Here is a 24,585-nt window from a genome sequence, read left to right on the forward strand (position 1 = left end):
TGTGAGGATACTTAACATAGGGAAGTAGATTCAATATGTGTAATGACCCAGCCACTCCCAGTCTCTGTTCAAACCCAAGTTAATGGTATCTAGTTTGCATATTAATTCAAGCTCAGCAGTTTCTCTTTGGAGTCTGTTTTGAAGCTTTTCTGTTCTCCATATCATTCACCGTCCTGTTCCCTGGGCCTCCTCACACCTTGTTAGCTCATTAGCCATAGCTGTGCACTGAGCAGAGGCCCAGAGTGGGGCCCAGGTCCCTTCCCGGCATTGCCATGGTTAATTTAGACGCTGTGAGGGGAATGAGAAGTTTAAAGTTTTCCCTCCCACGGTCACAGCTTTGCTGTTGTTAACAGTGCAGTTCCTTTGCTGTCGTGTTGCCCATTCACCCAGCGTGTTGCCGTCTGTGAATTCCTCAAGCCCTCTCTGGCCCTGATTAACCTCGGGAACTTTGTGTCATCTGCCTGAGTCCTCTACACCCACGTCAGGGCTACTGGCTGCCACTGATTTGAGCTTCCAGGGTCTGCCTCTCCCCCTCCCCCCGATCTCCGGAGCGGCATCACTCATTGCCAGGCTATTTACCCCCAGCCAGGAGGGGCCTGCTCAGCCCGCTGGGTCGGACCCCATGTAGAGGGTGAGATGGGGCAGAGCAGCTTGTGTGTTTCATACATCTCTTGCTCATAGACTAACAACATCTTTGTTTTTTCTCTCCTCCCACCCTCCTATGTATGTGTGTCTGGTCCTGGGTCCAGGTCGATGTGTCATTTGTCTCCATAAAGCATCATTCCTTGTATCACACCCGAAGCACTCCAGCCCTCAGGCACTTTCACGGCAGAAGCATGGCCATCTCATCACGCCTTGCACTGTGGGAGCAAAAGGAAAGTGACGACACTCGTGCTGCTGCAGGGGCAGGGTTCCCTCCGGCACCCACTGAATGTGGCATGTCTCTCCTGGGTGCGGGGCCTCGGGCGCTTAGAGGGAGCTCATCAGTGAAAGGAGCCAAGGGTTCCCAATTGTACAGTAGCGGCGCTTCCAGCAGGCGGGCAAGGAGCATGCCTGGCTTTAACCATTTGCTAGCCAGCGCGGTCCATTCCTTTGGATTCACTTTACCCATTAAGATTTGGCATCTCATTGTCAATGGCTCGCTTGTCGCTCCCTGTGCATGTCCGCTGCCTTCCACGAATGCCCTTTCTGAGCATTCTAGCTCCTAGCACATAGGGGGCCAGTTGTGTTTTGTGTTGTGAGCTATTTCTCTACTGCCTTGGGAGCAGATGGCTCCTGCCAGTAAATTCCAGGTAGAAGAAAAGAGTTAAAATATGCTTGAAAAGTAGACTAACTATCCTCACCCGAGGTAAAAGCCACGTGCGGGTGTGTGTGAGAGGAACACCGTGGGGTCTGAAGTTCCAGTCTTCTTTCGGACAAAAGTAAGAAGGTTCAAAGGGCCGAAACTGTCAGAGCTTTCCCTGCTTTCCAAGCTTTGAAAATGAGAATGTTCCTGTGCCTCTTTGCGACAGCCACATCCGCTGCAATATGCGTGGGGCCAGATCCGAAGCCCACTGAGGGCAGTGCAGGTCTTTCCATTGACTTCAGTCAGCTTTGGAAGAGGCCCTTAAACGTGTCCACTCTCGTAAGAGGAGGAGAGGATGATGGTTTATGGAGGCCTAGATCTGCTTCTGCAAGTCATCCTTGGGGCTGCTTTGCCAGGGGACACTAGAATGTTGTACAGCTGGTACTAGGCATAAATAGATGAAGCAATTGCTTCGGGCCCCAAGCAGCTCAAGGGGGCCCCCCATTAATTATTAGTATGTGTTGTGTGTGTGGGGAAGGCCCCCAAAATATTCCAGCTTAGAGCCCCCCAGGGGCTTGTACCGGCACTTGCAAAGGTGCTGGATATGTATTCTGCCCTCCTCCTGCATAAAGGGGGACAGATGAAAACTCATCCAGCCCTTCTTTGTGTCCTGCTAAATAGCTGGTGGCTTTTAATCAACTGAAGGTAAAAGAACCCCCAGAAAACAAAACCCAACTGCACATCTTGTTCAGCACAAGTGGGGACACGTGTAGGAAACGTCTGAAATGTCCTAAGCAAAGGAGGGAGAGCTAGTTAATGGGGCACTGGCTAGGCTAGATGACCCCAAATTAGACCACTCCGGCAGAGTCCCCAGTGATTTTCAGAGGTGCAAGGGGGAGTTGCATTGGGGGATGTCACCTAACTGCCCTTGGTCCTTTGGAAATCTCCCCTGCAGTTCTATGGGGTATTTCCCTTAAATTTGCTTAGTTTTTTGGAAAGAAATTGGTGCTGCTAGTCTGGTCTTCATGAGTGACCCTACGATAAACAGCCGTGTGCTCACAGGCAACCCCACAACAACCCAGCAGGTGCAACCCCAAGACTCCCAAGCAACCCTACAATAACAAACCAGCATGCACGGCCCCATTGCTCACAGCAAACCTGTAGTAGACACAGCCAAGGGGAGGGAATGAACTCAGCAAGGGGAGGGTGCAGTTCCAGATCATGAGCGGTGGTGGTCTGATGAGCGATGAGAACGTCTGATTGCTGGAAAGAGCTCTGCAAGCCCCTGGCCACGTCTCTCTCACTTTGCTACTCCCGTGTGATGCTATAGCAGAGTGCGGGACTTGGCCTGCCATACATGAGCTTGGTTGAGTCATGTATGCCGACTAACTGATCTCCGAGGGGTTTGTGATGCTGTCTGAGCCTGAAGAGCAGACCTCTGCCGGGGCCCATGAGGTGTGACATCAAATAATGTAGCCTCTGCTTGTGCAAACAGATCAGGGAAGAGGACCGGAGTCCGCCCCCTTCCTCACCGCCTCCACTTTTCTCAGTGATTCCTGGGGGATTCATCAAACAGCTTGTTCGGGAAACAGAGAAAGAATCCAAGGTAGCTAAACGGAAAGAGAAAGGCACCTTGAACTCCAAAGAAGACGTAAGTACCGAACGAATTGTGCCCTGTGTTCAGTAACCTGGGGGTCAGCTGTTGGTGTAACCTCCATCATCGAATGTGTATGGCGTGGCCCCCACAGTTGGCTGGGCCAGAGGATACCAGACTACTGCAACTGCCAGTTAGAGGAGTTGCTCCTTTAGCTCAATGGCTGGTGCTTTTAGTGCTGGATGTCCCATTACGAGGGCTAAGATTTGGGTTTAGTGAGGGCTGCCAGGGGCAAGAGGGGAGGAAACCACTCGTTTTCTTGTTTGCACAATTGTGTTTCTAACAGATCAAAAGTCTAGAGCCTCACTGCAGGGGCACCTTTTCATATGTGAGATAATCCTGGATGAAAACACTGGGAATGAATCTCGCTAGCAAAGCTACTTGTTAATAGACAATAGTATCAAAGTGGTAGGTAAGCTTGCAAGGCTCCTCAAACCAGGTTTGTAGTTGGTCCACGAGCAATGCCAAACCCAAAGTCCCCAATGTCTTTCTACAACGGCTGCTGTCACTGGAGTGAAGCTGGATGATTTTTTGGTGCTAGTTGCAAAGTTTTTCACTTGAGATGCGGGAATCAGAATCAGGGCAGTGTCTTCAAATTGGTAATAAATGGATAAATTGGAGAGGGTTGAGAGAAGAGCCAAAAAATAATGAAAGCGTTGGAAAACATGCGATAGAGTGATCCATTCAGCTCCTTAAGTCTATGTATCTTAACAAAGGGAAGGTTAAGGGTGATCACAGTCTGTAAGTACCTACGTGGAGAACAGAAATTTGCTAAAGGGCTCTTCAGTCTAGCAGACAAATGTTTAACAAGATTTAATGGTTGGAAGTTGAAGCCAGACAAATTCGGACTGGGAATTAAGTACTGTACACATTTTTTACAGTGAGGGTAATTAACCACTGGAACATTTACCGAGCGTCGTGATGGATTCTGCACTGTTGGTAATTTTTAAAGCAGGATTGGGTGTGTTTCTGGAAGTTCTGATCTGTTTCAAACAGGACTGAATTCAGTGAAATCCTGCGGCCTGTGCTATGTAGGAGGTCAGACTAGAGTATCACAGTGGTCCCTTCTGGCCTTACAATCTATTAATCTAATCAAAGCTATTTGGGCTGGGGAGCCTGTGGGGGCCAAATGCTGGCCTGACTTACACTTTTTCCAGCCTTGGGACCTACCCCAGGAGGTCCGGCTTGCCGTTCAGACCAGCTGCCTTGATCCCAGCTAGATTCCCAGGGTCCTTAGCAGCCACGACTGTGGGAAAGGATCAGCCCCATCAATAAAACCACCCCCCAGATCCCAAAGAATCTCTACTGTTTCTAGTATGCAAAGCAACCTGTTTGGATGGGTGCCCTGGTGGCAGGGCCAGACCAGGTCAGTCAGGAGGCAGCCAGGGGACGTGTACATTGGAAGTAGCACTTCAAATGATGATACCAAGGGGAGGCTCCTCGGGAAGGTGCCAGGTGGCCTGTGGTCACCGGAAGGCCGTGCTGTCCTGGAATTTCCCTGGAAGTTTCTGGGTTGCCTGGCTCCGGCTTGGGGTTTGCTGGGTAGCTATGAAAACAGGGAGTTAGTCTCAGCGAATGCCAGCACACTCCATGGGCAGAGACTGAGCACCATTAATGTACAGCTGAGGCTTTGCTAATGCAATTAGCTGCCCTAGACATGCTTAACAGCCAGTCTAGAAATTAGGCAAAGTGAAAAATTCTCTGTGGTGCACATTGATCCCTTGGTCAGTGCCCAAAATGAATGGCTCAAAGGCATGACTAGCTGGCGAGGGAAGCGCAGAGTCTGTTCCACGGCAGCTCCATTCCCGAGCCAACAGACCTTCTCCTGGGGGAAGAATTCTGTTTTCCCCAGCTAGATATGGCACCAAAGGGTAATGGATAGATAGGGCCAGGTGACAATGCCTTCCTCACCCGGCTGTTGTTAATGTCCCCCGCCATCACCTCCACTGCCCGAGTCACGGACAAGCAGAGCAATGGGTGAAGGAATGGAGCTAGACCTTGCAGCTCAGTGTAAGCGTCTAGACTGGACATGCTAACAGGGAGTGCTTGGAAGGAGAAACAGACCCCTCTCTCAGGATGTGGGCAGCTGGGGATGCGACAGGCCTTTCTGCAGAGGGCCTGCTCAAAGCTTCTGTGCTATTTAAGCCCCAGGGGTTTGGGCTCCAACTTATATATTCACGTTAAAGCAAGAGCTGCGTGCGTCCCTGGGTCAGGGTGAGAGCCCTATGTCCCTTGCAGGGATGAGTCCTAGGTGTCCAGTCCTGCCAGGCATTCAGCATGCTCAGCTCCACTGGAGATGCTGGCACCAGGGCTGGATGAAAACAGCTTGCAGGATTAGGCCCTGGGTAACATTATCAGAAGGGCCAGGTTTTCACAGGTATTTGGCACCTGAAGGAGCAGATGGGCACCACGCGGGGTTTTCCAAAGCACCTGGTCACCTAACTTGGAAGTGAAATCAATGGGAGTCAGGAGCCGGGGGGCTTTTGCAAATCCCATGAGCTGCCCCTCTGCTCATTTAGGCACCTAAATAACTTCAGAAATCTGGCCCTAGGTCCCCCTAAATTACGGGGCTAGGAGCCAACATCACTGCTGAAAATGGGACATAAGAACAAAGCTGCTTTTTAAAATGTTTCTCTGAGTGCATATTGCTGTTCCCGCGATTTGTGATCTGACCCTGCAGTTTATCCCTATAAATTGGAAGCTACTTTTAGTTGCTCCAAGTCTCTCTCTAAAATCAAACCCTCTTTGACCCCCAGGTGAGGAGAGCAACTCACCAACCCCCTGTAGCTCTGCACCTGAGATGAAGCTAGGTCCAAGTTTCTGCAGGGACCCTGGTGCCTGTTGGCTGCCAAATCCAGGCTGATGGATTCACCGAGTGAGTTGTTCCTCTAGCATCACCAGGCTTAATGCTAACAGGCTCCGCTTCATCTTGATTTTGTTTTTAGCCTCCTGGGAAGGACAACAACCACGTGCAGCAGTTTGTGACAAAGGATGAGAACATCCTTGAAGTAGGAGGAGAAATGGCAAGTGAAGGGCAACTGCTGCAGAATGGCCTGAACGGAGAGCAGCACGAAGGGGAAGTGGCTGCGGAACTTGCACCGAGAAAGCCTCTTCCCTTCAAGAGAGTCATGAAGAGGAGCAACATCATGAAAGCCACCTCCCCGGCACCTGAAAAGGCAGCGGCCACTCCCAAACCAGGGAAGACAATCCCACCAGATGAGTCCAAGGTTGCCAAAGTTCCAAGTTCTGAGCAGAGCCCTAAGGAACAAAGTAAAGGGGAAAATGCCCCTACTGGTGCTCCAACAACCGGTAAGGATTTTCAGCACCACCGTGAAGATCCTGCAAAGGAGGGCGACACACCGAGGAGAAAATGTCCTGAAAGTTCAGGGAGAGAGAAGGTGGTAACGAAGAAGCAGTGGGAGCCCCAAATCAAGGCTGAAATCAAGAAGGGGCAAGGGGAGATCAAGGAGAAGCCAGGGGAAATCAAGGCGGAACCAGTGGAAATCAATGAGGAACAAGGGGAGGTCAAGGAAGAACCAGTAGAAATCAAGGAGGAGCAAGGGGAGGTCAAGGAGAAGCCAGGAGAAATCGAGGAGGAACCAGTGGAAAACAAGAAGGAGCCTGGAGAAATCAAGGAGCCAGGGGAAAGCACAGACTCAGACAAGGTGATTTGGTGCCCTGTCCATGTGTCCTGCTGTACAGCTAGAGTATGGTGTACAGAGTCCTGCCCTGTGGAGTTACAGTAAAAACCCCTTTGATACAGGAGACCTGAAATAAAATAAAAGCTGTTTAAGGTCCCAGATCATTGTATTATGTAGACTTAAAAGTGACAATTTGATTAGAATGCATGCAGATGTTAAAATGTGTAAGAATGTGCTTAGTGTTTAATGTCATGAAAACCGGGTGGGATGTTGCATGCATTGTTTTCATGTATCTGTACCGAGTTATAATGTACTAGCAGACATTTGCATTGTCTGTACCCCTGTAACTAAGTAACCCAGCTAACGGGAAAGAAGCCTTGTGGAATGCAAATGAAGAACTTTAACAGGAAAGTGCTAATTCCTGTGGCTGGAAAGCAAATTGTCACTGTGTGTGAGATCAAAGGTCAAAGACTTTAAGAGATCAGATCAGAACTGCCTCTGCTTCCCTGTCTCCTGCTGCAGGAACTTGACTCTCTTTTTGTCTCCAGGTTCATGACGTGTGGTATGAAACAGAGAAAGTTTGGCTTGTCCAGAAAGATGGATTTACACTCGGTAACTTTCATTTTCTCTATCTCCGCTCTGTGATGTCTAAGATGAGTAATTTGCTTTGGTGCTGTTTGGAAGGGAGATAAACCCTCCAGCTTTGGATGCACCACTGGGGGCTAGGAGGAAACCTCCCCGGGGAAGCTAATCCAATCACTGCAGACTACAGGGTTTCTTCCTCTGAAGCAGCTGGCACTGGCCACAGCTGCAGCCAGGATGCTAGACTAGGTGGATCTCGGGTCTGATCCAGTCTGGCTATCCCTGTGTGGCCATTGCTGAGGCTCAGACAGGAGAGGAGCCTCTCCTAGGAGCTGTGACCTCCTCCTAGTCTGGCAGTTACGGCAGGGGCCTGGGAGCGGGGCTCTTGGTTCTGTGCTGGGCTCCGTCAGGACTCACTGTGTGGCTTGGCCAAGTCCTGCCTGGCCAGGTCTCTAAAGTGCCAAATGCCTGCAGCTTGCATAGCCCCAGAAGGGTTAGTGGGAGCTCAGCCTGTCCAGAGATTCACCCATTAGATTTGGATGACTTGCTTCTCTTGATCTGTGAAATGGGTTAAACCTTGTCTGGCTTTCTCACAGGCAGGAGGGTGTGAAACAGGATTATTGTATGCAAAGGGCCATGCAAGGTGCAAGTGCCACTAAGCCTGCAGCTGCTAGTGGGGAGAGAGGCAAAAATATCACCCTTGAAGTACAAGAGCAAACCTAATGCCTGGTGGGATCTCTTTCCTGTTGGTCGCGCTCATTGAAGGCATGCAAACATTGGAGCCCGTATTGCCCTCCCCTGTAACGTTCTTCCAGTACAGGCAGCGTTTGGTATTCGTTAAGGCAGTGTTTCCCAAACTTGGGACACCGCTTGTTCAGGGAAAGCCCCTGGCGGGCCTGGCCAATGGGGGCTGTTGGAAGCAGCGGCCAGCACGTCCCTCGGCCCGTGCCACTTCCCGCAGCCCCCGTTGGCTGGGCACAGCGAACCGCGGCCAGTGGGAGCCACGATCGGCCGAACCTGCGAACACGGCAGGTAAACAAACTGGCCCGGCCCGCCAGGGGCTTTCCCTGCACAATTGGTGTCCCAAGTTTGGGAAACACTGCTCAAAGGTATTTCCCATGATGCTTTTTCTGTGGACACTGTTGTTAGCTCTCAGAGTTGGTTTTATAAACCAGTCTGAATCTCTCATTTGTACTGCGGCCCCTTTACCTCGCTCTGGCAGCGTGTGTACGTAACGTCTCCTCTGCGAGTGGAGGTGTGGATGCAACGTGGGTCGACTTATCTGTGCTAACTTGAATCTAGTTAGCATGGGTGACCATAGCGGTGCTGAACTGGCAGAACAGGCTTCAGCATGGACTAGCAGCCAGAGTACCAGCCAGCAGGGACCCTTCGTCTGTACTCCGGTGCTCGCCTGGGCTGAAGCCTGCTCTGCCACATCTACACACACTGTTACCTGTGCTGGCTAGAACAAATGCGCACGCCTGCCCGTGCTGCCATGATGTCTACACTTGCAGTGTCGGCAGAGCCCTTCAGGCTGTGCGCACGACAGGGGTGTGAGTTCTAAAGCACTGGGCACTACTTGGACTGTGGAGACCCTGCTGGTGCGCACAAGAAGTTCCCGAGTGCACAGTCCTGGGGTGAGACCAGAATCGGCCCCTCTCTAGTTCTCTGAACAAGAACCAGACCTTGTGCAGGCCTGTTCAGCTACCTCTGTAATTAGCTGCCCCAGATTTAGGGAAGAGCTCATCTTTGGGCTTCCCTTGCAGCTACCGTGCTGAAGCCAGATGTGGGGACCCCGGAACTGCCAGCTGGGAGGGTGAGGATTCGCTTAGAAGCTGACAACACTGTCACTGAGGTGGACGAGGAGGACGTTCACCGGGTGAGTACCCAGAAATAAAACCCCACGGATGCTGTCAAACCTGCCTGGAAAGCCCCTTCCTCCATCCCAGCCAAAATGGTCTCTCTGCCCCAAGGCAAACCTCACTGCTCCTGTGAGGTGGGGGCAGCTCTGCTGAAGTCAATGGAACTGCACCAGCTTATGCTGATATACGCGGGCCCCCATCCCTAGTGGATGTCCTGTCTGGTGGCTGGAGATTCTCCTTGTGTTTACGAGACTTTTGGGCTGCTCAGTAATTGGCTCTCCTTTGCGACTGGTGGCAGTGCTTGGAATCTGTTGCACGTCAGGCTGCGGTTTGCAATAGCAGGGGTGGAGTGATGCTCTGGCTGCCACATGGCTCCTGACCTGCTGCAGCCCCGTCCCCTCCGTTCATGGACCTACTTTGCAAGACGCTACCGAGCTCTACAATAATTTTGGTTCCTGCTCGCAGTTAATTGTACTGTACTCAACCCTATTAAAATGTGAGCTCTTGGGGAAGGGCCTCCGATTGGTTTGGAAAGTGTCTAGCACATTTTGGATGGTATGTCGGTATATATATTAATTTAGCAGCACCAAGACTGACCTCTTCTCTGCCCCAGGGAGTCCCATCTTGTGAGGTCTCTAACTGGGCCCCCTCCCCCCATTCCAAGGGTGATCACAGGAAACTCTGGATTGAGCTGGAGAAATGTTAGGTTTCCCAGGTTATCAGTGTTCTCAGCTGAGCACTGCGAGGAAGGAAATGAGTCTCTCCAGCACAGCCGGCCCTTCAATCGGCTTCTCACGCATTATCTTTTGTAGACCAATCCCTCCAAACTGGATTACACGGAAGATCTTGCTGCACTTCTCAGTCTGAATGAATCAAGCGTCATTAACACACTCCAGCACCGGTACCAGTCCCACCTCTGCAACACGTATGCAGGGCCCAGCCTGATTGCACTCAAGCCCAGCTGGGCCACTGCTAGCTACTCAGGAAAGGTAAGTGGTGGGCTGGCCCTGTGACGTGTCTCATGCAGAGGCTACATGATGGTGTGATAGATGTGGTAGATGGGTTCCCGGGCTTGGATTTAAGATGGCTGCAAATCTCACACCATTGAATGCTCAGTTTATGGCACGTATTTCACAGGGAGCTATTTTAGAAGCGCTGTAGAGGGTTTTGTTTGTTTAGTTTGGAAAGTGATCTTCAGTGAATGTCCTGTTCCCTGGCGGCCTTTCCGAGGAGAATTCCGTGGATTCCATCAGTGTCCAGTAGGTGGTGCCATGGACCCATCTTAACAACAGAGAAGGGGCTGGGAAGCTGGAGCTGTGCTCAGCTCTATAGGAGCTTCTGTATCGGCTGACAACAGCACACAGGGCTCCATTTTCTGATCAGCCCACATGGGATTTACACACCTGAGCCTCCTCCCTTCTTGTGGTGGGATCAGAACCTGGGTCCTTCTGTACGGCAGGGCAGAGCAAACTGAGTGGGGGTGAGACGTGTCCGTCGTGAAATGCGAAGCTGCATGAAAAATCAAGGGGGGAGGTTGCCTTGCATCAGGCACTTGAAACTAAGCCCAATTCACATGAACTTTTCAAATAAAAGCGGACCCATTTCGAAGCAAAAGCTGAGTGGGGCCGGCCTTTTCTTTCACCTTTCAGATGGTTGTTCTCATTAGAAGAGTGTGCTTGCCTAATTTGAGTGAGACAAGAGCTGTTTTGCTGGAATTGCAAAGAAAGCGATGTATTTTGGAGAGGTGTGCGCTGAAAAGGGAGAGGAAACTGTGAAATTCTGCAAAACAGGAATTGAGTTTCTCAGAGCTCTAGGAAATTGGGCCAGTGGGTGACATGAAGGGGCAGAGAGGGGAGGAATCCCGTTAATGGCACAGCTGCTCGTTAACAAATGGGCTCATTAACACTGGGCTCTCTCTGCTTGCATGCTCCTATCCTGTCACCTGGAACTGTCCGTCTCTTCAGTCCGAGCGTCAGCCAGGCTCAAGGCAATGGGGGGGGGGGTGCTTCAGGGAAGGAGGGTGAAAGGGCCTGCTGCTGGGAAGCCCAGTGGGGTTACAAAGCGCAGCCTGAATGGAAACAGACAGGCTTGACGTTAAACCTTCAAAGTCTTTCATGTCTGAGAACCCCAACGGGCGACTCCGTGTTCAGCGAGATCATTAGAGCAGCTCCTTCACGCGGCCCTTCTGTCTCTAGGTGTTCAAAGGGAAGCGAGACAGCATGCCCCCTCACATCAGCTCCGTGGCACAGAGAGCCTACTGGAACCTGCTCATGCACCGGCAGGACCAGGCGATTGTGCCCCTGGGGAGAAGCGGTGCCGGGAAAACAACCTGCTGCCAGAGTGCTCTGGAATACCTGGTGGGCGCCGCCCGCAGCGTGGACAACAGAGTCTCAGGTACAGCTGGGGAGACTGCCAGCGGGTGGCTATGTCTGCAGATTATTGTTCTGGGTATTGCAGTTGCACCTAGGGAGCCCACTGATGGACCAAGACTCCACTGTGCTAGGCGCTGTACAAACACAGAACAAAGAGACAGTCCCTGCCCCAAACAGCTTCCAATCCAAGTGCAAATCAAGAGACAACTGGTGCTGACAGACGAATGGCTGGGGGAGAACAATGAGACGACACTCCTCTGCACTTGTGCTCCTCATCTGTCTGTCTACCTGTTGTGTCTTGTCCAATACATACATTGACCACTTGGAGAATTGGTCTGAAATCAAGATGAAATTCAATAAAGAAAAGTGCAAAGTACTTCATGTAGGAAGGAAAAATCAAATGCACAAATGTTACAAAATGGGGAATTACTGGCTAGAGGGTAGTACCCCTGAAAAGGCTCTGGGGTCTGGATATGAGTCGGCAATGTGATGCAGCTGTGAAAAAGGCTAAGATCATTCTGGGGTGCATTAGCAGGAGTGTTGTATGTAAGACAGAGGAGGTAACTGTCCCACTCTGCTCGGCACTGGTGAGGTCTCCGTGGGAGTACTGTGTCCAGGTCTGGGTGCCACACTCTAGGAGAGATTTGGACAAATTGGAGAGAGTTCAGAGGAGAGCAACAAAAATGATACCAGGTTTAGAAACCCTGAGTTATGGGGGAAGGCTGGGTGAGGGGTACCTGAGAACAGTCTTCACATATGTTAAGGGATATTATACAGAGGAGGGTGATCAATTGTTCTCCCTGTCCACTGAAGCTAGGACAAGAAATCATGGGCTTAATCTGCAGCAAGGGAGATTGAGGTTAGCTAGTAGAAAAAACTTCTTAGCTGTACGAATAGTTGAGCTCTGGAACAGGCTTCCATAGGAGGCTGTGGAATTCCCGTCACTGGAGATTTTTAAAGACAGGTTGGACAAACCCCTACCGGGAATGGTCTATTTACTCAATCCTGCCTCAGTGCCTGGGCCTGGACCTGATGAGCTCTGGAGGACCCTTTCAGCCCGACATTTCTGTGTAAGCTGTTGGGGGCAGGGGCCTCTCCTGTGTTTGTACAGTGGAGCCTGGTCTCTAACTGGGGCTGCTGGGTGCTGCCATAATACAGATCATTTTAATTAATTTTAGTTTGGCTCAGCATTGCAAGCAGTGGGCTCAGCATACTGCAAGAGTGAGTACGGGCCAGTTTTATGAATTTACCAAGGTGCTGATGAGATTTTGTTAAAGCTGAAATCTAACAAACTATATTTTCCAACTGGATAAATGTGACAGCCACTATGTGAATGGAATGTAATAAGGATAATTCCTTTGTATTGAGTCCCAGGAGCAGTAGCTCATTAGTGTTAATACTAGGTTCTTTTTCAGGTCTACTTTTACCTTGGACAATATTTCCCAGATCAGGACACTTAGTTATTCTGAACCAATCACCAAGTTTATTACTTCAGTGAGAACCACATGGGTCTGTAAACGCCAAGGTTTTGCAGACTTCAGGGCAGAGGAGCGTGTCAAGGAAGGATATGGAGGAGGGCAAGGAGGTGGCTCTGTGTGGATGTTTATGGGGAACTTCTCCCATGTGTGCACAGAACTGATCACAGATAGGAATGAAAAGGGCCGGACAGTCCTCTCCAGTTATGCGAGTGGAATCCCCCAACCTTTGTGTTCCTGTTCGTGCAAAGTCCTAGCACCATTCTGACGAACAGAGGTTCTCGGAGCCAGTGCTTCTGATACATGAGGTTCTGGGTGCTCTCCTGGCCGTTGACTGTGAAGTCGATTCAGCTGCAGCGTGATGGCTGTGGAACCTGACACTGTGTGGTTGCATTTTTTTTTTTTAATTTTTTTTTTTTTTGCACAAAGGGGAAAGGAAGAATATGTATTAATTTATCCCTTCTACATGTGTAGTGTGCCTGTCTCCAATGCTCCAGGCGCAGTAACATTTTGGAATGATTTTAGAATTTGCTCCCTCACCCCGTTTCCCCAGAGCCTGGGTTTGCTAGGCTTTCCAGCATCTCTTCTCCTCCCTCTGGTAAGGCTGTGGAGGAGGGTGTGGATTGAGATGTCTCCATTTATGGATAGTCCCTGGTCTACATTTACATTGTATTGTTTGATTGCTGGGGCAGGAGACCACAGCCTGGATGGCGCCTACAGATGACTTTTTAAAATCAAATAAATAAATAAATTAAACATTTTCTGATCTAGGTTTACCCAATGGCCTGGCATGCAAAAATGAAGGCCTTCCCAAGGGATAAACAGAATGGTGAGCCAGCAACCTCCACAGTGTCATCACAGTCTTCCCTGCTAAGAGAGTCTGTGCCTTGTGGGCCCATCAGTGCAGGACCCAAAGAGATGGCCTTGGGAGTTGTGACTTGGAGGAGGATCTGATTTTCAGCGAAGAACATGAATGCTTTTGGGATAGCAGCAGCCATGTATAGCTGTCGCACTGGGGCCGAGGGAGATGGAGAGCTGGGATTCGAACCAGGCAAGCATGCAATGTTCTGTAACAGCCAGCTTGTTGCAGACCAGATTGTTTGTTTTGATTTTTGCAGTGGAGAAGATTCAGGCCATGTTCATAATCCTCAAAGCCTTTGGGACAGTGACCACCTGTCACAACAGCACCTCTACTCGCTTCTCCATGGTCGTGTCGCTGGATTTCAACGCCACAGGCCGAATAACAGCTGCTCACCTCCAGGTAACGCTGCATGTCCCTGCTACCGCATCCAGGTCAGGTGCTGCACAGTGCCAGGCTCTTCCACTGGCAAGGTGGGAGAGCTCAAGTGACCAAAGGAGACCTACTGCAATTCTTCGGTGTCCTTGTATGCCAGGTGCAGGGTTGGTCCTCTCTGGCAGCACCACACAGTAATCCCCGCGGTCACCCAGCTGTCCAGCAGTTGTGGAAATGCACGGAGTTTCCTGCTGGGGACATGAATGGGTGGAGGTTTATAGGAGGTAAAGGGGAATGCAAGTGCTGCCCAGTAAAGCATCTCTATAAAACTTCTCCCTTACTTGTGGTCTAACGGGGTGTGAGAATTCTGGGGGCTATTCCTGGACCATGTGCATGGTAGAGCGGTGGTCAGCTGCTTTTCATGCAGACCCCTTCACTCCATGGTTGGTACAGTCATCATCAGACTGAGTCCTTGCAGAGCACTCTTCTGGTGTCAGCTGCTTAACCCTGGCAATCCCCTGCATGGCGGGTCAGCATTGTGTGGAGGCCAAGGCAGAGGGGAGCAGCCTGCCCAAGGCCACTAGGGCCATGGTTAGAACTGGAGTCCCTGCTTTGAGTCCAGTACTTAGTGCCAGGCGATGCCGAGGGAGTGTTGCCAGACCCGGTTAACAAACCAGAAAGCGTTTGCATTGTCCTGTGGAATACGAACCCTGGAGAAAATAAGCTGATTAAAAAATGGATTGAGAGCAAGGCCACCCCTGCCACAAGGAGTGTCCTGGTGGAACATTCAGTTAATAGGCAACAAGTAACATCTGCACCCGCTGTCCGCGGCTCTGGATTCTCCGCTACTCTGAGACAAGCCAAAGCACCTCAGAACCTGGGGTGACGGCGGCGGCCTGAGCGCTGACTGGCAGCTGGTTTCTGTGTATTTAATGGAAAATGGCTCTACCTATTTGCTGCCAGGAGGGACAATGTCAGCTGCGGCCCTGCCTGTGTCCCTCGTCTCTCATCTGTCCAGCATTAGACTTAGGTCATCCAAATTCCTGCTAAGCAGGAGCTTTTCAGTGACGCCGCTGGGCCCCACAGCAGCCAGTAACCAGCCACCTCCTCTTGGGGAGACCAGCAGAGTGGGACTGGTGTGAAATATGCATAAGTAAATCTATAATTTGGCATTTAATTAGCAGCACTGTACATGTTGACCGTGAAATTAAACAGAAGCCTCTATCTGCTTTCATTATCACTGCCGTTAAGGGAAGCAAAGCTCTGCCCTTGTTCTCAGGAGCTGAGCTGCTTGGGTGGGAATCCCAGGGACCAAGAATCAAGCAGCAAATACTCCCTGCATGTCACTGGCACATGCTTCCTACGGCTCTGGCCCTGCCACAGAGCTAGCAGACCTTGCCTCGGGGCTGGAACATTCCCGTGAGTGCACTGGCTGGGCCCCTCTGCTGAGCCGCAAGAAGGGAACCAGCCCTGCACCCGCCTGGGACGGGGCAGACTAGAAGAGACACCCCTGGTGCAGCTCAAGGTTGATTTTGGCTCTCTCACTATTTCCATTTCTAATGCTCCCGGAAATCCGCTGCATCAGTTCTTCTTCCGAGATTAAATTCCCTGAATCCCTGAGTTTGAAAAAGGCCAGTTATTGTGTGCATGGAGAGACGCTCCAGGTGGAGGCTTTTCTGTCTTTCTTTTCCCTTCAACTCACCAAGGTGTCCATGTAGCAACATAACCCCCCTTGGCTTCCTGCGTGTACAGGTCAGGTTGCCAGGGCTAACTGTGGATGAGTTGGGAAGTTAACGGCAGTGTGGAGAAGGCTGTTCCCAGCATAGAGGGGAGAGCAGCAAGGAGTCACTGACCAGGAGGGTCCCCGATTTCCAAGAGCAAGTCTTTGTAGTAAGCAGTGATGGTGAAGCTGCCAGGCTGCACCCCCTCTCTGCTGGCAGGATTGGCTTGGCTCGGCTCAGCACTGAGTGTGTGGGGAGATGTGTCCAAGCCATCTGAACATGCACTGCTCTCTGGCACTGCATAGCGGATAATCATCTGCAGCTCTATGGGGAAACTATCACAAGAATTGGCTCTTTGCAGTAGGTTGGCGCTTCAGCTGCAAAGGCAGGAGCACTCAGCCATAAAAAATAATAAAGGTCAAAGAGTTTGGTTCAGGCTCATTTCCAGTCCTGGAATGGTTTGCCTGTCCCTGGGATACAAAGGAAAGTATCATTTGAGTGGTCGTTAGCGTTTTCAACAGCGCCTAGGTGATGTAAAGCCCAAGTTCCACTGAAAGTCCCTTACATGCTGTTGAAAGTTTTACCCCTTCATGCCTTGGGCTAAATCCTCCTCTCAGTTACACCAGTTACTTCGCAGGGGTGTTGGGCGGGTGTAACCCAGAGAAAAGTTTAGTCTCTCAAATAATCCATTTTCAAAAGCTTTAATCTTTTGTCCAAATACAAAATATGTAAAAAATCCAGGTGGCATCATCCTATCCCCAGGCCTGTGGGTCTGGCTCACTCCTCGGTGACTCTGATGTGGCCAGTGATGGGCGTTTGGCGTAAAGAACCCCTGCTGTCACAATGTACGATGGTCATTTGGCTATTCCCAGCCAGTCTGGGTTTCACAGCCTCTGGGCTCGGCTGGCCCTGGGTGGGGATTGCAGGCTGGGGAGTGGATGCTGACTTTCTCTTTCTTTCCTCTGCCAGACGATGCTGTTGGAAAGGGTCCGTGTTGCACAGCAACCAGAAGGAGAGAGCAACTTCAGTGTCTTTTCTCAGATGCTGGCAGGCCTGGACATGGCTCACAGGTATGGCTGAGGCCACATGTGTGGGACGAAATCTGGTGTGTCTGTGTGCAATAGCTTTCTGCCATGCACTCATGGCTAGATGCCATGGTGATGGGGCCACTTGAAGTGACGCATCCAGCACAGACTGGTCTAACAAGTTTGGATGGGGGTGAGGGAGTGAGACGTGTTAATATCTACCCTCCCCAGGGGACGGGTTCATGAAGACAGACTGAGGGACAAACTGTTCGCTACAGCAATGGGACCAACCTCAGCAAGGTCATCGCGTGCAGCCAGGGAGATTGAGGTTTGATTTTAGGACACACTTTCTAGCTGTAAGGGTAGTCAAGCTCTGGAACGGGCTTCCAAAAGAGGTTTTTAAGAACAGGTTGGACAGGGATGGGCTTGATAATACTTGGTCCTGCTTCAGTGCAGGCGACTGGACTAGATGACCTCTTGAGGTCCCACATTTCTACGATCCTGAGTGCACCCAAGTAAGTCCATGGAGGAGGTTTGCTGAGGGCGGGATCGATTACGAACCCACAGGAATGCACGGGGGCCGCCAGAGAATGCGCAGCAGCATAGCGAGGGGCGAGGAGGAGGCAGTGATGGGTGGGAGAGGACAGCAGGCAAGGAAAGGGCTAGTTAATTCTTGCATTGGAGGGGACAGTAGGGCGGGATACAAGGCTCTGTTCAGAGGCTTCCAGACAAGAATGGAGCCTGTGAGAAACACGTATGGACTAGGGGGGATTCTAGCAATCTCTCTCCTGTCTGTTTCTGTTTGTGCTGAGAGCTATTGGTCTCTCTAGCTGGGTTACCAGTCAGGGAAAGATGAGCCTCTCTAAATAAATAGGCTCTTTTAGCACTTCCTGGCAAACAGTCCCTATTATGTGGTGAAAAACACCAGCCAAGGGAGGTCAGGATCTTGGTGCTAATCTGTTGCTGTGTCTTGTGCGAGGTAATAAACCTGTGTGAGAGAGGCACAGCTGGAGGAGACCCTGGGCTGGGGTCCTGTCAGGGCTGAGGTCTGCTAGCTCCTCAAGCAGTGCTGAGGCCCAGAGGTCAGACTAACCCAAAGGACTCCCTTTCTCCTGCACTGGCAGCTGAATCCCAATGAAGAGGGCGATTTCTTTGCCATTGTGGGGCAGTGATGTGTGTGTTCAGCCCTCTCTTACAGTCCGTCCCTTTCCAGAGAGAGGAATGAAAAGCAGTTCAGTTCTTTCCTCCCAGCTCCTGCAGGAATATTCCACAGGTTGAGTCCAGGAGCCATTCCTCAGGGAATGTCAGGAAAATCCTTTCATGGCTGTGGGAGACAGAGGCCGAACTCATGTTCTCTAACCAGTAGCTGCCGGTTGAGTAACAATGTACAGAAGTTACGATCTTGCAGTATAGCAGGTCAGGAGGAGATCTTCGCTGCATAGGTCCATTTAGACTCTTCTAGCCAATTGTGCAAGCCCCTCTGATTACACTCAGAGAACGGTGTTCAGGTATAAGTTTTAAAAAAAGGCTACAAATCACAACATTTCAGTGTGCTGGTCACTTGGGTCATCCCTTGTGGAGGTGCAGTACTGTCTGCAAATATAACCTCACCACTGCAAACCTCAGCACACGAGACTGAGATCTTGCACCCGATCAATATTTCCTACAGCACATTTCCCCTCACTTGCTCCTCCGACATTCATTAGTAGTCAGCTGTACCATGACCCAGTGCCTTTGAAGGTACCAGTTCTCAGCTGGGTGATGGGCACTGTGGTTTCCATGTCCCTTTATTATTACAAAAAGTCCATTTCAATAACGAGATGTATCCCCAAGACAGAAGGGTGGATACATTAGACTCTTCAACAGCTAGACGTGATGAGGTTTCGGCAGGGAGCTCTGTGTGTGTGTGTGGAGAGAGATGCTAGATAAAAGTGACGCACTTAGAAATATGGGTCAAAGGAGTATTACACCAATGAGAGAGTGGGCCTTATTCTCCTCTTGTGTACCCGGGTGTAAATCGAGAGTATAGCCAGCTAGGTCGATAGGCGCTTCCATGCACAAAATGTGTACAGGCTTCAGAAGAGTCAAGCCACCAATTCTGAGATGTTTCTCCTCAGTCACAGAGTTGCTAATGGACACAGCTGGCAGATCTGCATAGCTTTCTGTTCGATAACTGTTAGACCATTGGGATCTGCTTCCAGGCTCCCCTGTTCCCCCCACTATTTATACTCAAGAGGTGCTTTGTGAAAGCGTTTTCCAGTTCTCTGTGATGAGGGATGAATACAGAACAGAGATTCTTGGAACGTATAGTGCAGATCATCCTGGATACCTTGCACTAAGCACAACACTTCTGTGCTGATAAAGAAGGTGAAAAAAAAAATCTGTCTGGCAGAGGCTTTGTTGTAAAGGTCTTTTGACAGGATTGCCCTTGACCAGGCTATTGTTAGAGGTAGATGTATTGTTATGGGCTAATAAGGGAGACTTTAAACAAGAATTGTAGGATCAGACAAATCAACATGATATAGTCAGGGGATGGGAATTAGGCTCTGGAACCGTACTGAGGGACTCTGATTTCCCCAGCAGAGGGAGCAGAATACCTATGAAATGATTTCCCCACACAGCATTTGATTTTAGTTTTGGCCTGTTTGTTAATCTGTTGTCTGATAGAATGAGATTGGACAACAAAGACACATAAGCAACAGAAATCAGGGCATTGTATTATAGGGAGTTTGTTTCCAGGTGTCTTCTTAGGGGAAGTGGGCAAACGTTAAAGGTTCCGGGGTGTGGAGTGATCACTTTCAGAGATTTGAGTGTGCAATTGAGCGAGAAATCTTCAGAGAACAGGTTCGGGCAGGAGACTTCTGGTGCTTTTGCATCTTGGCTAAAACCAGGATTGGGCAAATCAGAAGAAAATGAAAAATAATTCCCAAAAAATTCAGTTAACAGTTTAACACACACACAAATAATTGAATTCTGGATGCCAGTTTGGGTCACTTTTCATTTTATTTGAATGATTTCACCTCCCACCTAATAACTCTGGGCTGCACCCGACCCAAGTTAATTCGCCCTCTGCTACAGAAATAGTCCCACTGATTGTTGACTCCGCTGGCAGGGCCATCTCCCCTCGTACCTGCAGCGCTCCATACACACCAAGGAACGAATGCCCTGGAACCCAGGAGGCCTGAGCTCTGTTTGCTTTAGTTGGCCCATGTGGTTCCTGGAATTCCCCATCTCCCTTTCACAGAACCATGTGGGCACCCTGGTTCGTATCTGCAAAGCTGGGTTGTGACTGCAATGCTGACCCTGTGCGATACCGTACAGCATGGTAGTGAATTCACACTACAACAGAATAGCTCACTAGCATGTGATTTGTATTGTGGAGTTGGTAATTGCAGGACTGGAGGTATAAACCCGTACATGGCTAGGAGCCTTTATTAATCACCTCGCCTCCAAACCCAATGAGTTACTTACCAAAGGGAGGGAAAGGAAGTGTCAAGTATGTTTGTACATCTTGTGCATGCAGCATGGACTGCAAGGGGGGGACTAGCACTCAGAAATCAGGAAACAAAGATGGGAATTGGAGAGAATTTGCTTTGGCGAAAGGAGTTGAAACTGCTGGCCAGTGAAGGCCTTTCTAGAGTGAAGTTTGCAATACTCCTTTGGGCTTGATGATCTCGAAAAGGGCACAGAGAAGCATTTCCAATAGCACGAGCCTTTAGGAAACACACCCGAAAACATGAGTTTAATATGCCCTCCTCCCTCGAGAGAGACATGCTCTCTCTCTCTCAGTGGAGCGATTGGATTAGCCAAGCTCCTTCGGTGGCTTTGAACACTACTTAGTGCCATTGCATTGGGTCACATTTTCGTGCACCAGATCCTGCTCCCTCTGGAGAGCAATAAGACCGATCAGGTAGCACTGAGGTGTGGTTTAATTTTCATTTTTCATAACTGCTTTCAGGACGATGCTGCACTTGCATCAGATGGCTGAGAGCAACTCCTTTGGAATTGGGCCGTGTTCGAAGGTAGGGCATTACCTCCTGCTTTGCCTGTATTGCTTTTCCCTGGACTGTTCTGTACAGCGCTGTTTGGTGTGCATGGCTTTGTTCCGATGCACCATGTGACAAGAGTGTTGCTCCTAGGCATGAACCTTTGAAATGACACTTCCTCTGGTTTTAGAAATATGCTGCAGGTGGAGAGTTTGTCAGCTGTGCATTAGCAGAGCAATACTCCTCAGATGAAATTACCTGCCCAGCCGAGGTGGACCCTTCCCATGTAGTGTCATGGAGGTCTAAACGGGAAATTTAGGGGTCATCATGTGATGTATGGAATGCACAGACCCTGAACTTCCCTGAGACATTTTGAACCTAATGTGGCTCCTGAATAGACCGGCTGGAAAACAAGAATTTGGCTTTGTGAAAAAAAAATTAAATTTCCACATTTGTTTTTGTTCCACGTTCGTATAAAAACCAGAGAGCGAGTGCTCCTGCTTCAGAGTCAGGACTTTCACTGGGCCTCTCGCATCCAAGGGGAGTGCTCTCAAGGCTACTGGCCATTCTCTCTCTCTCGCTGACCAGAAATATCCTGGACCTGAGAAACCTCCCCAATGACATTTTCATCGACAATGACACTTTTCCATGGCAAGTTTTGTTTTTAGTGATTCAACGTTTTCTGATGAAAAGACATTTCATTGAAAAATTTGGACTGGCTCTACCTCTCAATTTCAGAGTTAGGGTGCAGGGGTCTGAACCAAATCCTGGGAGCAAAAAACCTCTGAATTACTTGCACAGCACCTCCTTCCTTGAATGGACAGTTCATTTCAGGATGGATGGACTATACATTTTCTCTAAAATACAGCTGTCTCTCTTGGGAGGCTCAAGAACAAGTGCCTTTGTCACTCCCACTGGCTCCCAATTCGGATGGAGTTTGCATTTCTTCTCAGTCATGGATGGAAAAGTGGGTGGTGTGTCATTAGCTTGGGTGCACAGGAGAGCAGGCGAGGAGCCAGGGAGCGCGTCAGAAGGAGCTGAGTTTATTTGTTAAATAGTGTGAAAATGGTTTTCTGGACTGCAAGACCCAATCTCTTCATACCGCTCTGTGGGAAGAGAGAGGGGTGACAATGGAGTCTCCAGTGGCCTGATTCGCTGCTGGCCTGTCCCAGACCCATACCATGACACCAGAACGTCGACTCCCACCTCTGATCAGCCAGCGGTGCCAGCCTCCATCATCCACTTGGTACATTTCTCAACAGGCACCTTTGTGGTTGCTTCTACACGGCCCCTCGTACTTTGGAGGAGCTTCCCATAATCCCCTGCTAAGCTACCTGCTTCAAATCCCCCCGTAAAACTCTCGTTTACCAGGACGCGTACATAAAACCTGACAATGGCTAGCCCCGGGTGTGCTGAGAGCACTGGGTATCGTGCTGACGGATACTGTGTCATTGGTTCTGAGTGCTCCCCTCGCAGTATCTATCTATCTATCTATCTATCTATCTATCTATCTATCTATCTATCTATCTATCTATCTATCTATCATCTCTTCTCTTGTAAGCTCCTTGAGACCGGCTCATCTGTTCACTCTGTCTGTACAGCACCTAGCACAACTGGGTCCTGGTCCTTGGCTCGGGCTCCTAGCCGCTCTGGTAATGTCAATAGTAAATACTAGCAGTAATAGCTGTAGTAACGCAGTGCGCCTTGGCATCCGGCTGGCTAGTTAGGTAGAAGATCTTGCAGTGATTGGGACCCCCCAGTCTGGAGCTGTCCCCTGGGTCCGAGCACACAGTGACTTTGACACACACTTCTCATTTTGGCTCCCAGTGCTAGATACTGCGACAGGCTCCAGAACGGCCCTTGTCTTGTGCTGGGTTATGCTGAGCTCTGTTGGGGTGGTGAGGGATGAGGCAGTGCAGTGGGGGACAGTGCAAGTGAAGGAGCTGAAATTCCTTAGCACAGCTTTACAGTGGGTACCCGGGAGGCACTGCTAGCTGATCTGAGGGAGGGCTGGTGAAGGGAAGCAGAGGGAGCAGGCAGAGACTGGGGGATTGTGGGCCACTGGTTTCTTGGTGTCTGTAGTGGAGCAGTCTAGCATCCTGCTGGATTAGAGTTTGTCTCAACCTTGTATTTCGAAATTCAGGCACTCACTGCAGCACCTTTAAGGAAATATGTCGGCCTCTAACATCACTGATTTAATTAAATCAGACAGAACGTACTGTTCTAAGTATGTGTGAATAATTCCTGATAGTTCCTTGCGACAGTAGTTCTCAGATGGGTGAGATCATGCTTCGGAGAACATCAGAATAATATTTTTAGGGGCTAGAACTACACTTGGTTTTCATCATCTGCTCCTTATTAGTTTTAGCTGTTTGCGGGTATTAGGCATTTTACCAAAGCACTGGACTGAATCACAGCAATTTACAGTTATATCAGCTTTTGGTACAATTCAAATTTCAGTCTTCATTATGTAGCTGTTAATCAAATCCAAGGGCCAGACAAATGAGTTGCTCTGCAATTGATCCCTTGGCCACAGGCTGGGTGGAGTTTCCAGGTTTGGCAGGGCACGGCCTGTTATTGATCACTGCTAATGCACCAGGCAACGAGCTCAGCTTTCACAGGGTTAAAATGGAAGCTGCCTATTTCCCAGCGTAATGACCTTCTTTCATCATTCCTTCCTTCTGTTCCAGAGTGCCCAGATTTGGATAGAACTGCAGATATCCTCCCTGTGGACAATTCCTCTCACTAGTGCTGCTGGCTCATTTTTTTCAGCCCCACAGTGCATAACAGGCAGATGCGAGTGACTGACCAGCTCCGTAGGTGCAGTGTATCTTTGGCAGCAGTGGGTGGGGAGAGCTGGATCCACCTGCATTTGTGAATCTGAAATTGACAAGGAAAGGACACAGGGTTGGGGTATTTCTTTTCTCCTTTCTTCATTGTTGCTCTGCTGCCCCTGGGATTAACAGGGATTCAGGCTGTGATCTCTGAGACGCTGCACCAGGCAAAGGGCTTCTTGAGTTACATTTTAGTTGACGCCTGTGTCACAAAACCGATATATGATGCTCTTCACTGTGCTAGCTGAAGTCTTTCATTACAAAGTGGGGGATTTTTTATTCCTTTCTCCCACTCACTGATCTCTTTAGGTTTCACTTCTTCCTCCCTAGCACTGTTAATGTGGCAAATATATGAAGGAAAGTGACCTAATTAACAGTCATTATAGAAAAATGAAAATGGTGCATATTTAAGCCAGCCTGCTAATGTTGCCTCAATTCCATCAGTGAACTCTTCAGTGTGCACATTTCTTTAGTCTTAGCAAATCAGCAAAGTGAAAAGAATTAAAATGCAAGGAATCTCCCTGGAAATGCAGGCAGGAGTCTGACAATCTCTGGGCAATGCATCCAAGGAGTCTACTGGATCCTTCAGAGCTCTAATGAGCCTCTCTGCCAGTTTGTGCTATCTGGGACAGTCAATCCGGGGATTAGTGGCTTGCTGGACTGCAGCGGCATTTGCAGATGCCGTGTGGTCCATGGTGTCGGTGCCTGTTAGAGAGCTTTAATCTGCAGATGGCTGACATGCTGCCCACCATGCAGTGGGAACTCGTGCACTGCAGAATGGGTTTTCTAATCTCTGACCCATTCCAGGTGCATGTGTGTAGGGGTCTGTGATCTCCGATAACAGGCAAATGTGGCAAGACAAACAGAAATGCACATCCTCTCCATCAGCTTTACTTCCTGGTCAGTGAGATCAG

General features: G+C 49.8%; 1 protein-coding gene across 1 annotated transcript in view; it reads left to right on the forward strand.

The window, feature by feature from the left end:
• The first annotated feature begins 2,781 nt into the window (after positions 1-2,781).
• The window catches only part of MYO18B (myosin XVIIIB), a 183,793-nt gene continuing 161,989 nt past the window's right edge, over positions 2,782-24,585 (forward strand). The window contains exons 1-9 of the mRNA XM_084648640.1: positions 2,782-2,936; positions 5,885-6,604; positions 7,129-7,192; positions 8,929-9,041; positions 9,837-10,013; positions 11,220-11,418; positions 13,990-14,132; positions 16,796-16,896; positions 20,810-20,873. Coding sequence (XP_084504766.1) covers positions 5,960-6,604; positions 7,129-7,192; positions 8,929-9,041; positions 9,837-10,013; positions 11,220-11,418; positions 13,990-14,132; positions 16,796-16,896; positions 20,810-20,873 — 1,506 coding nt within the window. The 5' untranslated portion in view covers positions 2,782-2,936; positions 5,885-5,959. The remainder of the gene's footprint in view (positions 2,937-5,884; positions 6,605-7,128; positions 7,193-8,928; positions 9,042-9,836; positions 10,014-11,219; positions 11,419-13,989; positions 14,133-16,795; positions 16,897-20,809; positions 20,874-24,585) is intronic.

The sequence above is a fragment of the Lepidochelys olivacea genome, assembly GCF_965140295.1.
Source record: "Lepidochelys olivacea isolate rLepOli2 genome assembly, chromosome: 15".
NCBI lineage: Eukaryota > Metazoa > Chordata > Testudines > Cheloniidae > Lepidochelys > Lepidochelys olivacea.